This window comes from Podarcis liolepis (genome assembly GCF_965112155.1).
Source record: "Podarcis liolepis genome assembly, chromosome: 8".
In the NCBI taxonomy this organism is placed as follows: domain Eukaryota; kingdom Metazoa; phylum Chordata; class Lepidosauria; order Squamata; family Lacertidae; genus Podarcis; species Podarcis liolepis.
The window spans coordinates 10,726,928-10,741,724 of record NC_139560.1 but is presented as its reverse complement, the minus strand read 5'-3'; the positions used below and the strand labels follow the sequence as shown (position 1 = coordinate 10,741,724).

The following is a 14,797-nucleotide window of genomic DNA, read 5'->3' as shown; positions in this document are numbered from 1 at the left end:
TGAACCTTAATATTTAAATAAACCATTCAACACAAATATCTCAAGGGTTGTCTCATGGAAGGTGGAGCATGCTTGTTTTCTGCTACTCCAGCTAAGCATTAGGAAGAACCTGTTGACAGTAAGAAGGTGATGAACTCTTCTTCATTTAGGTTTTTAAGCATGGGTTCGATGATCATCTCTCAGGGATTCCTTAGTTGTGATTCCTGCATTGCAGGGAGTTGGACTAGATGTGAAATATACTCAGAGTCGAGAGTGGATTTCATGCTCTTTATTCAGCTCATAGTGGTGAGGAGGAATGGAAGTTCCCCCAGAATGTCTGCTTTATATACATTATTTACACAATGGGCCCCACGTGATTGGCTAATTCCGGGATTCTCCTGTAAGCCAATCAGGTCACGGATTCACTTCCACCTGGAGCTGGATTGGGTGGCTCCTATGGACCAATCAGACTGCTGCATTCTGGAGCCTATTGTTCTAGGACCAATCGGGCTGCTGCATTCTGAATCCTATTGTTCTAGGACCAATCAGACTGCTGCATTTTGGATCCTATTCAACTCAGTACATAACAAGATGACTCTTTCAACTCTACAGTTTTATGTTTCTATGAAATGTTGCCCATGTTCTCCCCATTTTCTTTTAAAGAATTCGAGTTAATCCAAGGTGAGCTTCAGAGAGCTTGCCTGTCTCTGGGCATGTTTGCAATTCATTAGTTCCATATTGGCTCAGATTCTAAAGTGAGCACAAGGCACAAGCCATTCATGACAGCTATTTGTGAATGATGGCAAATTGGCTACCCCTGCTCTAATTTAATCTCAAATATATTCCTAACTGCCCACCCCCCAATCATAACAGAATTATGGTTTCCTTTTGCTAAAAAAAAAAAAAAAAGGAAAGGAAAGGAAAGGAAAGGAAAGGAAAGCAAGATGACTTTACATGGTTGCAAAACAAAGTTTCCAGACTGCTGCTTTGGAGTGGGAACATAACTTCAGCATCTCATCATCGCTTTCTCTGGTTCATTTGACTTCTTTCTGAACAGCTGAAACCAAAACTATTCACAAGAGCAGCTAAAATGCAGAAGGCAAATACCTTAAGAGGTGAAATCATGCAGTGTTAAAGAGACAATGAGGTTTGGAAAGATTCTGCAGAAATGAGAGAAAAGTGCTTTGGTTAAGAGGTTATTATGATTATTCACTGGGAATGCCAGCCACTGATACCCAGGGGAAAATCCACAGGTTGAGGCAATGCCATAATATTCATGCTCACTAAGAGAAGGAGAAAAACTGGCCACATAATGTGTTTTCTGCATTTTAAGAACCGGGTCTTTTAGTGTGGCAGCACCTACACTTTGGAACTCCCTGCCAATTGATAATCAGGCAGGCAACTTCACTGTACTCTTTTCGGCAGCTGCTAAACACATTCTTACCTACCCAGATGTTCAGAAAGTTGACATGAGTTTTAAGACGTTTTTGAGTCTAGTGTTATTTCAACCTTTTGAAAGTTTTAAATCATTGCCATTAATTTTTCTTTCCAATGATTTTATTGGTTTATCTTTTTTTTTTTGCAACCACTTTGAGGTTGTTGGGTTTTTGTTTTTTACAGTAAAAACAAACTTTTTCTTCTCTTACAATTATTTAAAATTTCTTCCCTGCTTCCTCCCAAAGGAGCCCTGGGCAGCAAACACACAAGCAATAAAACATCTTAGGAAATGATTCCAGTACAGATGAAACCTAATAAAGCCTCCATGTTCGGTTAGTGTACCCCTGAAAACTCAATCCAGAGATGAGCAGCAAGAAATCAACCTCAGCTTCTTGTTCCTCTTACTGTATCTCTTCCCTGAGCTCATGATGTGACACGGCAAATCAGTTCTTTTGACATCATTGCTGCCGTTACATCTCTGAACAGAGTTGTACTGTGGACAAACAAAACCGTCTCATTGTCAGTGCCCCCCCTTCTATATCCCTGCTCCTATAGAAGCACTATTTGTGGCCGACATAACTGTAATACGCATGGAGTGAAGCAAGCCCATTACAGTGGTACCTCACAAGACGAATGCCTCGCAAGACGGAAAACTCGCAAAACGAAAGGGTTTTTGGTTTTTTGAGCTGCTTCGCAAGACGATTTTCCCTGTGGGCTTGCTTCGCAAGATGGAAACGTCTTGCAAGTTTGTTTCCTTTTTCTTAAAACCGTTAATACAGTTGCGACTTGACTTCGAGGAGCAACTCATAGCACGCGGTGTGGTAGCCTTTTTTGAGGTTTTTGAAGACTTTGGTGATTTTTGAAGCTTTTCCAAAACTTTTCCGAAACCGTGCTTCGCAAGACGAAAAAAACCGCAAGACGAAAAAACTCGCGGAATGAATTAATTTCGTCTTGCGAGGCACCACTGTATTGTTCAAGCAGAATGAGTGACCTCCGATCCAGCTTAATCCCTGTCTAAACATTCAGAGTTGGGGAAATATGCTTTAATCTGGTTTCAGATCTCTTCAGCTTCTGGTAAATAATTTGCTTTCCAGATGCTACGTTGTTATTGGTGCTTTTGGGGTGGGGCTAAGGACAGAAAGGCCCAAAATTGTGGTGTGAATGTGTGAATATAGTAGGGCTGCCATATATCTGGTTTTCCTGGACACATTCGGGATTCAGCCCTTGGAAATTGCATCCGGAGGGCGGGAATTTCCGTTAAGCAGTAAAATGCCAGGGAAAACCAGGACATATGGCAACCCAATGCAGCCTCCCAAACAGCTCCAGTTATGGTTGTTGTTGTTGTTTAGTTGTTCAGTCGTGTCTGACTCTTCGTGACCCCATGGACCAGACCACGCCAGGCACTCCTGTCTTCCACCGCCTCACGCAGTTTCGTCAAACTCATGCTGGTAGCTTCGAGAACACTGCCCAACCATCTCGTCCTCTGTCGTCCCCTTCTCCTTGTACCCTCCATCTTTCCCAACATCAGGGTCTTTTCCAGGGAGTCTTCTCTTCTCATGAGGTGGCCAAAGTATTGGAGCCTCAGCTTCACGATCTGCCCTTCCAGTGAGCACTCAGGGCTGATTTCCTTCAGAATGGATCGGTTTGATCATCTTGCAGTCCATGGGACTCTCAAGAGTCTCCTCCAGCACAATAATCCAAAGCATCCATTCTTCGGCAATCAGCCTTCTTTATGGTCCAGCTCTGCAGCAGCAAAAGGAAGGCAGAACAAGAAGCAAATGCTTCGGGGGGGGGGGTTAGTAGGGGAGACACCGGGCTAGAGCCCGGCTGGGCAGGCACCCCTCACTTCCATCGGGGCAGGTGGAACAACTCCTCAAGGGGACCTCGCCTCCAAACTGGTCCTTCCCTTGCTGGGCACTGGAGGTGGATGGGGCCACGAGCAGGGGCTCCTGGTTGGGAATCGGGGTCCCCGCGGCTCCCGGAAGGGTTGCCTCAAGTGAGGGTCTCTGAGAGGGGCCAGCACCAGGATGCTTCGCTGTGGAGAAACCAGGAGACCCTCCATGCACACATCCCACCCTTCAGGGAAAAGAGAGTCCAGCCACAGCACCACACTCCACTTCAGCCAGCTGCCTCACTGGTCCAGAGTGAACCAGAGAAAGCTATGATGAGATGCTGAAGTTATGTTCCCACTCCAAAGCAGCAGTCTGCAAACTTCAGGACATATCAAGTCCTTCACACAGCACATAGTTGAACTATGGAACTTCCCTCCCACCCCCCAGAAGGCAGTGGTGGCCAGAAACTTGGATGACTTTGAAAGAGGATGAGACAAATTGATGGAGGAAAAGGCTGTCTGTGGCTTCTAGCCAGTATGGCTCTGCTCTGCCTCCACAGTTGGAGACAGCAATGGTTCTTAATACCCAGGGTCAGATTTAGGTTTGATGAGGCCCTAAGCTACTGCCCTAAGCTGTCCTTTGTCAACAACAAATTGTCACTGTTTTTGTGTGTGTTGAATATATGCTATATGGTAATTTATGGACCTAATAGGTATCTCAAGCCATTTGCCTATGTTGCCATGCAACTAGTCCATGCAGAATGTAGGCACCCTATATATAGAAATGAGCAAACCAGTGATATTTTAGGGAGCTGGCTAGCAGGCGGGGCCCATGACATCCAGGTTTTTTTCCTTTAATTTTTTTTGGGGGGGGGCAAGAGAGTGGGGCCCTATAGCTTGTTTAGCTTATACATAAATCCAGCACTGTTAATACCTGTTGCTGGAGAGCAGAAGAAGGGGAGGGTGTGAACACCCACATGTGTGCCCACACCAAAATACAAAACCTGCAACATCAAGCTTTTAATGTTTTAATGTTTTAATGTTTGATGGATTACTGTATTTTAATAGCCTGTTGGAAGCCGCCCAGAGTGGCTAGGGAAACCCATCCAGATGGGCAGGGTATAAATAAAATGTTGTTGTTGTTGTTGTTGTTGTTGTTGTTGTTGTTGTTGTTGTTGTTGTTATTTCTTCCTTCCTTTTCTCCTACATCCTTTGCCAAATCTATGACTTGAGTTCTGTCTCCCACCATCTCCTTGTCTTCTGCAGCTGCCGCTTCTAACCATGGAACTGTTTTCTCACTTTCTCCATCCGATAAGACCACTGCTGTTGTTTTTCATCCAGTCTCTTTCCTTATTTTTCTTTCAAGCTCAAGCCTGGAGTTACTGCCTGATGTCCAGTATGCCTTTGGGCTGCCTTTCCATCCCCAGTATGAAAACCAGTATACTCCGGAAGTGAAGACCCTCTCCTTAACGGTCATACAGTTCCTAGCCAACTTCATAAGATCTGGGTGTGTATTGAGTTACTTGGAAGTGGCTGCGCGGTCAGTTTTTCCATCCCTAACAAAGCTTCTGAACCTCATTTCTTCTTTTAATTAGCTTTTGTTAAAGATGTCCTTGTGTATCGAAGAAAGAAAAGTACATATAGTCTCTGCACTATATGTCTTTTTCATTGTTTTTTACATCCAGGATGAGACACTGTTGTCATTTCCATTATGCGGTTGGAGAAAAAGAGAGGGGGGATATTGATCTTTCATTCTATTGCATAGTTTTTGTGCAGGGGTTTTTTGTGTCACCGTCAGACAGTGTATCTGTGACATCCAATAAGCTGCTCTTTAAACGCAGGGAAGTCACCACAGAAGCCTCCAATCAGCAATTGGGCAAGAAGCATTTTTAAGACACCCACTGATATACAGCAAGATCAGTAGATCATGGTTATTAAAAGAGCAAAAACTTTACAGTCAGTCAAGACCTGCTTCTCAGTTCAAAAGCTGATTTCCCAATCCTAGCTTTTGTTCTGTCAGTTTTGCTTTCCTGGAAGTTTTCTTGTGTAGTATTGTTGTCAGTAAACAACAAGCTGGGTACATCGAAACGCTCCGCTGTGCAAGCCGTCTCGCAGTTCCTCTTGAAGCTTTGCAAGACAGCTCAGCTCATTTGCAAAAGGATGGCTTTTCTTAAACCTGAGCTGCTGGTGAACCCTGACAATTTCCAGTGAGTACTAGGGAAGAGGAACTGTTGAAAGATGAGGCAGATTACACAGTCATCAAAATAAAACTCAACTTCCCTGCACCCTTGAAACTGTTGCCAAGAACTGACCAAAGAAGAGATGATTCTCCCAAGAACAATGTTGTTCGGATGAGGGATTCTGTTTTTGTTTTGCTCTTGTTGGAATGAACCATCTCCCCACCTGAGAAAATGATGATAATGAAGGCATTGTTGCCGGGAGAGAATTCGTGTAAGGCACAACTTTAGCAGAACAACATAATTCCTTTGCTGGGTCAGAACAAAGTCCATCTAATCTACACTGCAACATTTTGTGTGGGCTACCTACTTTTAAAATGAGGCTGCATTTTAAATTGCATTTTAACCTGTATTTTAAATAGGGTCCCCCCCCCATTATGTTTTTAGTGTAACTTTACTGGTGTTAGCCCCCCTGAGCCTGGCTCTGGCCGGGGAGGGCGGGGTATAAATAAAATTTATTATTATTTTTATTTGTAAATAATGGTCATGAGAGTATAGGTACATGCCTATTCTCTTGTGTGTTAAAGGCTCTTCATGATGCTGGCTGGTTGAATAACAGCTGTTCCTCTTCCTTTCTTCAGAAACCCAAATGGCCCTTATAAGTTCTCCAGAAAAATGACTGGGGTTGCATCCTCTTGGCCTATGTTTCGAGCAGATGCTGATGGAGACAACTATAAGGAATTTACCGCTTCCTTTGAGAACCACAAAGGGCTGAAGAAGGCCGAATGTTCATTCTGGTCCGATTACATCAAAACCCTCAAAAGTACCTTGAGCTGTAAGTGCACAGTGGAACACACAGCTTTTTCTCTCTTTGGGCAGTGATGTTCAGAAAGGTTGCTTCAACTCTACTTTTAGCAGTGCTGCTTTTCCTAGCAAAAAAGGGTGCCTGAACTCACCATGAACGCCTCCCTTGTTTTCTTATAATGGCAATGGCGCCCACCTGAGAGGTGCCGGAACTGAGTTTCAGAGAGTTTTGGCTGGGGGGAAAAACCTGACTTTTAGTACAGTGGAACCTCAGTTTTTGAGCATCTCGGAAGCCAAACGTTTTGGTTTTCAGACGCCGAAAACTTGGAAGTAATTGCTTCCATTTTCGAATGTTGCTCAGAAGTCGAACGGCTTCTGAGGCACATTTCTCAATTTTCTCCGTTGAAATTGCTGACCGCCCATTAAGCCTTGGTTGTCAAACGTTTCGGAAGTCGAACGGTCTTCCAGAACAGACTATGTTCAACAACCGAGGTTCCTCTGTATATGAAAGTTCATTTCCAAAACATCCCGCTAATTCTGGTTCCTGTTCATCCTGTTACAAAGCGAACTAGTTCAGTTCGCAGCCCAATTCAAGTTCATCTGCATGATCTTTGGAAGAGAAGGGGGGGGGGGGTCTCCAAGCTTTCAGAATATGACAAACCACTGTGCTGAACTGTGAATTATACTTAAGAAAACTTCAGCTCATACACACACAATGGAATGTGAAGGGTCTGATTTATTTCTCCCCAACAATTGTGATATTTAAGCTTAAGGGCCCAAAGTGTCTAAAGCATTAAAAAGAACAACAACACCACATGTATGACAATGACCTTGAAGATGAATTGCAAATTGTTCAAAGTTCTACCCTGCTCTTCTTGACATTTCCTGTTGAGGTCTGTGGTAGCAACAGGAGACAGGTCCTTTTCTATGGTTTGCATGGCAAGTTCCCGCCTCCCCCCCAATGGAAATAAAGACACAAGGCCCGTTAATTAGGTTAATGGGCAATAAATGGCCACAACTTTATTGGTTACAGGTAAGAGCGGTATTGGCTTAGGCATTGGTCCTATCTGATTTCAGCCTGATTGCTTGAAGTCCGGGAAGGGATAACACCAATCGGGGGAGTCCTGCTGATGCACATCAACTAGGAAGTCCCCTGGGGTCACCGCTTGGGGGCATGCCTTAGGCCCTAACCTCCATAGGCTTCAGACAGGGCCACACCCCCTGGAATCCTTTACCGGACTACCCTTCGACCTGTGGGGGAGGTGATGGCACTTCATCCCCCCCCCTCATCTACATAACAATACCAATACCAATGCCTAACCACCAATGCCAAGGAAGTTGTGACGATTTGCTACGAGGTAGGTGAAAAACCAAGTGGCTGGTGCCAATTTGCCAGGTGGAAAAAATTCCTACCAGGCCCCATAACGGCGACCAACCAAGGTCCATAGCAAGTTCAGAAGAGAAACCTTGAAGGGCGGCAGGGTGGGAAACCGATGAAGCAGAGGCGACGAAAAGAGGGAGATCCCCGGCCGCCTCAGTGTAATATAGGGCAAACCACGCCCCCCCCCCCCGACCAGGCAATTGGCTGGCTAGGGGATGACGCGACCGGGGGATTCCCTCAATCGGCGCAGGGGCTGAGATCAGCCCCCGCGCATGTGGAGAGGGTGTGAAGCCCGCAAGACACCTCCTCTTGAATTCAAAAGTGGCTTTCTCGCCATAGAAGAATACTTTGCAAAAGCAGAAAAAGAAAAATACTAAGGGCAGGAGCCAAAATAGCCCAAAGAGGACTGAGCCACAAAAAATGGGTACAGATTACTCAGAAAACCACAGAAGAGGGGAAATGGAGTGAAATGGGATAGCTGGAGTCAGGTACATTCTCCACTGCAACATTTTGTGGCAGATCCCACTTATAAATATAACTCATTTGTTTGTTTTTTAAATTCAGAAAGTTAACAGGGCTTCAGAAAAAGAACTTACAATCTTTGGAACCCCAAATATTCCTTCAGGCACTGTATTTTTCTGGTCTATTTTGATGCAACACTTCTGAGACCCTGAATCACTGTGCTTTGTCCGTGTGGTATTGTTGCACTGGAATGTTTTGCTTGGCCTTTGCTGCCAGAAAACTCTCAGATAATTGAATTAGCATTAAATAAATGATTTATAAGTTCTACCGTGGAATTTGCTGGCAGCCTGTTCAATAATTATTAGCTTGCTGCGTTGTTCCCAGACAGCTGCCCAGCAGACTAATGTGACACAATAATTAGTGTACCACATTGAATTCAATGAGAAATACTGATTTGCACGAGTTTTTCACGGAGTGATGCATCTTGTTTGCGTTGTGGTTGCAGGCGAACGAGAGCCGCCCAGCACAAGCAAGCCTAGCAGTGGATTTCTTTCCAAAACCACCCAGAAGAAGCCACTTGGAGACAAGGTGGCCTACAAGAAATAGAACCCAACACTTCTATTGATTTTGGATCGGCTGGATGAAATCAAATTACTACAGATCTGCGGGGCGTTGGAAATCATCTCGCTAAATCACAAAAGCGTGTCTGCAATAGATTACTGAAATTTCAAGTATGGTTGCCGTTGACACAAGATGGGCAGGCCCCAAAAGCATACAGGCACTGCAGCGTTCAATGAATCACATGTGCTGGGTATCGGTGCATCGAATTGAAATCGTAGCACTCAATAAAGCTTCAAAAACCTTAAAAAGAGTATTGGCTTCTTACTGTTCTCAAAGTGCCATACCCACAAACTCAACTTGTGACCTGCGGTGTCGGGTGATTGGTTAATCATAGAAGCATAGAACCATGGAGCTGGAAGGGACCACAAGGATCCTACAACCCAACCCTCTGCAATGCACTATAGGACACAGGTGGTGCTGTGGTCTAAAGCTCTGAGCCTGTTGGGCTTGCCGATCAGAAGGTCGGCAGTTCGAATCCCCACGACGGGGTGAGCTCCCATTGCTCTGCCCCAGCTTCTGCCAATCTAGCACTTCGAAAGCATGCCAGTGCAAGTAGATAAATAGGTACCACTGTGGCGGGAAGGTAAACAGTGTTTCCGTGTGCTCTGGCTTCCGTCACGGTGTTCTGTTGTGCGGTTTAGTCCTACTGGCCTCATGACCCAGAAAGCTGTCTGTGGACAAACGCTGGCTTCCTCGGCCTGAAAGTGAGATGAATGCCGCACCCCATAGTCACCTTTGACTGGACTTAACCATCCAGGGGTCCTTTACCTTTTACCTCTTCTGCAATGCAGGAATCTTTTGCCGAACATGAGGTTCAAACTCATGAACATGAGATTAAGAATCCTATCCCCTACCAATTGAGCTATCCCAGCTGACTTGGAACTGGCTCTATGTTTACAGTCTTCCTTAGGAACTGTTTGGGAGGGGAAAAAGCCCGTTAGTTTATCTGAGAGGTTTCCCCCCGCTCCTAAAGTTGATGTGTGCACACTGAGGATACCACACATGAGTGTCGTGATATTGCTCCCTGTGAATGGTAGTTTGGTTTTGCTCACCTGTGCCCAATCCAGAACAGTGGGGATGAGAGAGAGAGAGAGAGAGAGAGAGAGAGAGAAATTCAACTGCTCAACTACTCAACTAGGCGTACACTAAGGCAGTGTTTCCCAACCTTGGGCCTCCAGCTGTTTTTGAACTACAATTCCCACCATCCCTAACCACTGGTCTTGCTAGCTAGGAATGATGGGAGTTGTAGTCCAAAAACAGCTGGAGGCCCAAGGTTGGGAAACACTGCACTAAGGAACCAAGAGAGGGTTTAGATCCTAATGGAGAACAAGAACAACATAAGACAGTTGTGGAAAAAGTAAGGTCACACCCACTGTCAGCATCCGGGGGTCAAAAGGCCAGTTGACCAGGCCCCAGCTGGATCATCTCCCTCTCAGCCTTTATGCTGTGGAGATTCATCGACGTCTGGCTCTGACGTAAATCAGCGACTCAAGCTTGCTGCCTTGAGTACACTATACGTAGCAGAGTAAACTGCACAACAGAAGAGGCTGGAGGCTGTGTGGATACATACTAAAACTACGGATTTATTATACATAAATCAGGACAAAGAAACATGTCGTCTCTCCTTGCCGTCTTCTCGGAGAGACAATCAAAACAAGATCAATACACGGAGCGGAAGTTCCGCTCACGGGACCCAGCAATCTGTGCTGGAATGGAAACAGACATGTGACACGCAACAATCCCATGTCTGCAACAAAAGGTGGAATGGAATCTCCCAACACCCACATCATACATTTAAAATGCATGGCTTCTCCTAAGGAATCCTAGGAACTGTAGTTTGTGAAGGGTGCTGAGAAGTGTAGCTCTTTGAGAGAGATACTACAGTTTCCAGGATTATTTGGAGGAAGTAAAATGCTTTAAATGTATGGAGTTGTATCCAATATAGTGAGAAGCCAGCCTGCTCTCAGTGCAAGGATGTCCACTGCGGCAATGGGACTCCCTACATCCTCCCTGGACATCCCTACATTTGTTCTGGGGGCTCCCCAACCCTTCAGAGCAAATTTGGGGACAGTGCAGGGCATACGCGGGATGATGCTTCCTGGGGAAAGTTCAGCTGCACAAGCGGAAATTCTTGAGCTGACAGGACACTTAAGTAGGATCATACAATCACAGAATTGTAGTGTTGAAAGGGACATCTGGTCCAACCCCCTGCAATGCAAGAATCTCATCCCTGACAGATGGCCATCCAACCTCAGCTTAAAAACCTCCAAGGAAGGAGAGTCCACAACCTCCTGAAGGAGACCATTCCACTGTTACTGCCAGGAAGTTCTTCCTGATGTTTAGTTGTAATCTCCTTTCTTGTCACTTGAAGCCATTGGTTCCAAGTCCTGCCCTTCAGACCAGGAGAAAACAAGCTTGTTCCCTCTTCCATGTGACAGCCCTTGAGATATCTGAAGATGGTTTTCCTATCTCCTCTTTTCCAGGCCAAACATACCCAGCTCCTTCAACCATTCATCATCAGGCTTGGTTTCCAGACTCTTGATCATCTTGGTCACCCTCCTCTGCACATGTTCCAACTTTGGTGCAGATGTGACCCAAGATAACTGAATGCCCAAACCTGGAAGGGTGCAAACATCTGCTTGGCTTTGTGGTTTGGTCAAATAGTCCACAGCAATTCCAGGGAGAGGAGGAAGTTAATATGCAAGAACTTTTACACTTGCACCTACAAAGCACATGAGCTTTCAGGTCACTTAAGGCAGTGATCACCAGTTTTTTAAAGGTTATGATCGCATTTGGATTACTGAGGGACGGATTTAGGGCTATGTGTGAGCACACACTGGGGACTGAACCAAGGGGGTGCCACCTCAAAGCCCAGTAAGTGAACATCAGAGGCATGAAGCTCTGAAATGGTTCCCCCTAGAGTTTTTCCGCCTCTTTCCCGAAACATAGTTAGCACTAGGACCCTGCCAGAGCCCTTGCACCTCCTTGCCAAAGCCGGGGCCTCCTTATCCACCTATAGCAGGGACATCCAACTCCCAAGAGACTGAGATCTACTCACAGGGGGGAAAACTGGCAGTGATCTACCCCTTTTTTGGGGGGGGGGGTTCAGGCCAAAGTTGATGAGCTTTCTTATAATAATAATATTTTTTTATTTATACCCTGCCCTTCCTGGTTCAGAAAACCGGGCTCATGGTGGCTAACAACAAATTTAAAACGCTTAATTGATGCTACAAAAAACAGCATAAAATACGGTACAAAACGTGAATAACAATAAAATCAAAAATCAATTTAGGGGGGAAATCCATCCAATAAACCTTAGACGATCACCAGGGCTAGCTGGCTAAATTAGTCCTATTTGGGCCAGTGAGGAGACCAGGGGAGAATTAGCTGTGGGATCCCAGAGGGGGTAATCTTCATAAAAAGGGGAGGGGGAGGGAAGGAAGGGGAATAAAAGATCAGGCTAAATTCAAATTGAAAGGCAGACGAAATAGTTTTAGGGAGGAATGCCGCACTCTGTCTTCCATTCCAGGAATCATGCAAAAATGGAGGGCGGGGAGAGGGTGGGGCCGGCTGCTTTTAGGCAAAAGCGAAGGAAAAGGAGCACATGATCAGCAGTGATCAACCGGAGCCTCCCAGGGATCGACCTGTTGGACATCACTGATCCATAGAATGGCACTGCAAAAGCTGGGGGGTGACACCAAGTCTACCCAAGTCTGCCACTGAAGTGCCAAGGGCAGCGTCCCCTCAGATCAGTTCTGTCTCTTCTGAATCAACCCCACTCCACCCCCTGAGACAAAGAGACGGTGTATACAGACAAACTTCCCTTTTCTGAAGAATCAGAGTAAAAGATCCAGTAGAATTAAGCTACTTCTTGAGAAACAGAGAGAAAGACGGAGTGTCAGAAAGAGGGAGAAAGAATAATAGAATTGCAGAATCTTAGAGTTTGAAGGGATGCTGAGGGTCATCTAGTCTGACCCCCTGCAATGCAGGAAGAGTGACCCTACCCATTTGGGTTCCGGCTGCTCCGCACACTGGCTTCAGTCCTGCCCACCACCAGCATGTAATTGAAAATATTCAATTAATAGGTAAGAGGTTTAAAAAAGAGGAGAATTCAAGGAGCACATTGAATTTTTTCTACTACAGTGGAACCTCGGGTTACAGACGCTTCAGGTTACAGACGCCGCTAACCCAGAAATAGTACCTTGGGTTAAGAACTTTGCTTCCGGATGAGAACAGAAATCGTGCAGTGGCAGTGCAGCGGCAGCGGGAGGCCCCATTAGCTAAAGTGGTACCTCAGGTTAAGAACAGTTTCAGGTTAAGAACGGACCTCTGAAACAAATTAAGTTCTTAACCCAAGGTACCACTGTAATCTGCATATCTTCCTATGCAATCTTCCAAAATATACATCTTTGCGAAGCAATTTTCTCTAATATGATGCATTGCTGTAGGTTAGTTTCACTAATACATTTATTTTTATGCAGAGATTATATAGCTGGAGAATGGAACTCTTTTGGAAATTGGGTAGGTCCACCTTTAAAAATGCAAGCTCCATCAAATTTAATTTCCACCTCCGCATGCGAAAAGGGAAAGCCGGTCGTGTCTCTGAATGCTCCTTCCAAATGAGCAGAGCTATGACTCTCTAGGGACGCGGGAGGCGCTGTGGGTTAAATCACAGAGCCTAGGACTTGCCGATCAGAAGGTCACGACTGGACCTAATGGTCAAGGGTCCCTTTACTTTTACAAAGTAGAAAAAGATAGAGATATTGGTTATGAGTCTTAAATGTAACAGGGAAAGTAAGAAATGCATACTAAGAGACTAGATTGGAAAATTTTCGGACAGGACTGATGGAAGTCAAAAAACTGAATAAGATGTAAATGTTTAATTACTGTTGAAAATGGTATGTTAAAAAACTAATAAAATTTATATATATAAATTATATATATAATATAATTTATAATTATATATAAATTATATATACTAATAATATATATATATATATATATATATATATATATATATATATATATATATATATGTAATAATACCACCACCCTATTGGTTTTTTAAAAGGATTAGGCAAATTCATGGAGGGGAAGCTATCAACAGAGTATGTGTCTCAATTGCTGGGATTTGCAAGCAGGCAGAGGGCTGTTGCATTCATGTTCTGCTTGCAGGCTTTCCATAGGCATCTGGTGGGCCACTGTGAAAACAGAATGTTGGGTCGGACAGGTCTTTGGGTTGATCCAGCAAAGCTCTCCTCACATACTTGTGGTATTGTTGAGCATGCACTCAGAGTGTGCTTCTCTTTGGCTAGACATGCCCTCAGGCTTTGATTTCCTTCCCTGCCTTATTTATCACCTTGCTGTTCTGCTCTTCGATGGGCATGACATTAATGAGGAATGACTCCAATGAAAGAGGCCCAGCATTTTCAGACACTGAGATGTCTGGATTTTTTATGCAAAGGAGAGAGAGGGGGGGAAACACAACAACCAGAGGACGACTCTTATGACCAGGTCCTCATTTAAAGGCTCTGAGTCACCAATTACTGGACCAGAATCAGGAAAGTTTTAAGTTCTCTCTCTTAAGTTTCATACATTCGGAATGGAGGGGGTGGGAGAGTTTGTAGAGCTGGATTTCGGCTGCCGTGTTGATCACCAGCTCTAGGCAGAAATTTGTGAATGATTTCAGATCCACTGGGAGGCTGTGTTGCAAATTGTGAATGATACGTTCCATAGGGACCATGCAAGTCTAGAGAGTCATAAAAAGTAAAGGGATCCCTGACCATTAGACTTTGTCTCCCTGGCAGTATCCCAACATAGAGAACTGCCTGCAAAATCTGGAGAAGATTTCAAATGATAGTTGTGTTTTGGTTTGCACCTGGTTTAGAGAAGTGTGAGTTAGGTAAAGGTAAAGGGATCCCTGACCATTAGGTCCAGTCGTGACCGACTCTGGGGTTGTGGCACTCATCTCACTTTATTGGCCGAGGGAGCCAGCGTACAGCTTCTGGGTCATGTGGCCAGCATGATTAAGCCGCTTCTGGCGAACCAGAGCAGTGCACGGAAACGCCATTTACCTTCCCTCTAGAGCGGTACCTATTTATCTAC

The 14,797-nt window shown here is 44.9% G+C and overlaps 1 protein-coding gene across 1 annotated transcript in view; it reads left to right on the top strand.

Annotated features, from left to right (window-relative positions):
- The window catches only part of TG (thyroglobulin), a 169,895-nt gene extending 160,955 nt beyond the window's left edge, over positions 1-8,940 (top strand). Inside the window, exons 46-48 of the mRNA XM_083518405.1 lie at positions 4,614-4,754; positions 6,066-6,259; positions 8,577-8,940. Of these exons, the coding sequence (XP_083374531.1) occupies positions 4,614-4,754; positions 6,066-6,259; positions 8,577-8,677 (436 nt within the window). The 3' untranslated portion in view covers positions 8,678-8,940. The remainder of the gene's footprint in view (positions 1-4,613; positions 4,755-6,065; positions 6,260-8,576) is intronic.
- Positions 8,941-14,797: the final 5,857 nt, after the last annotated feature.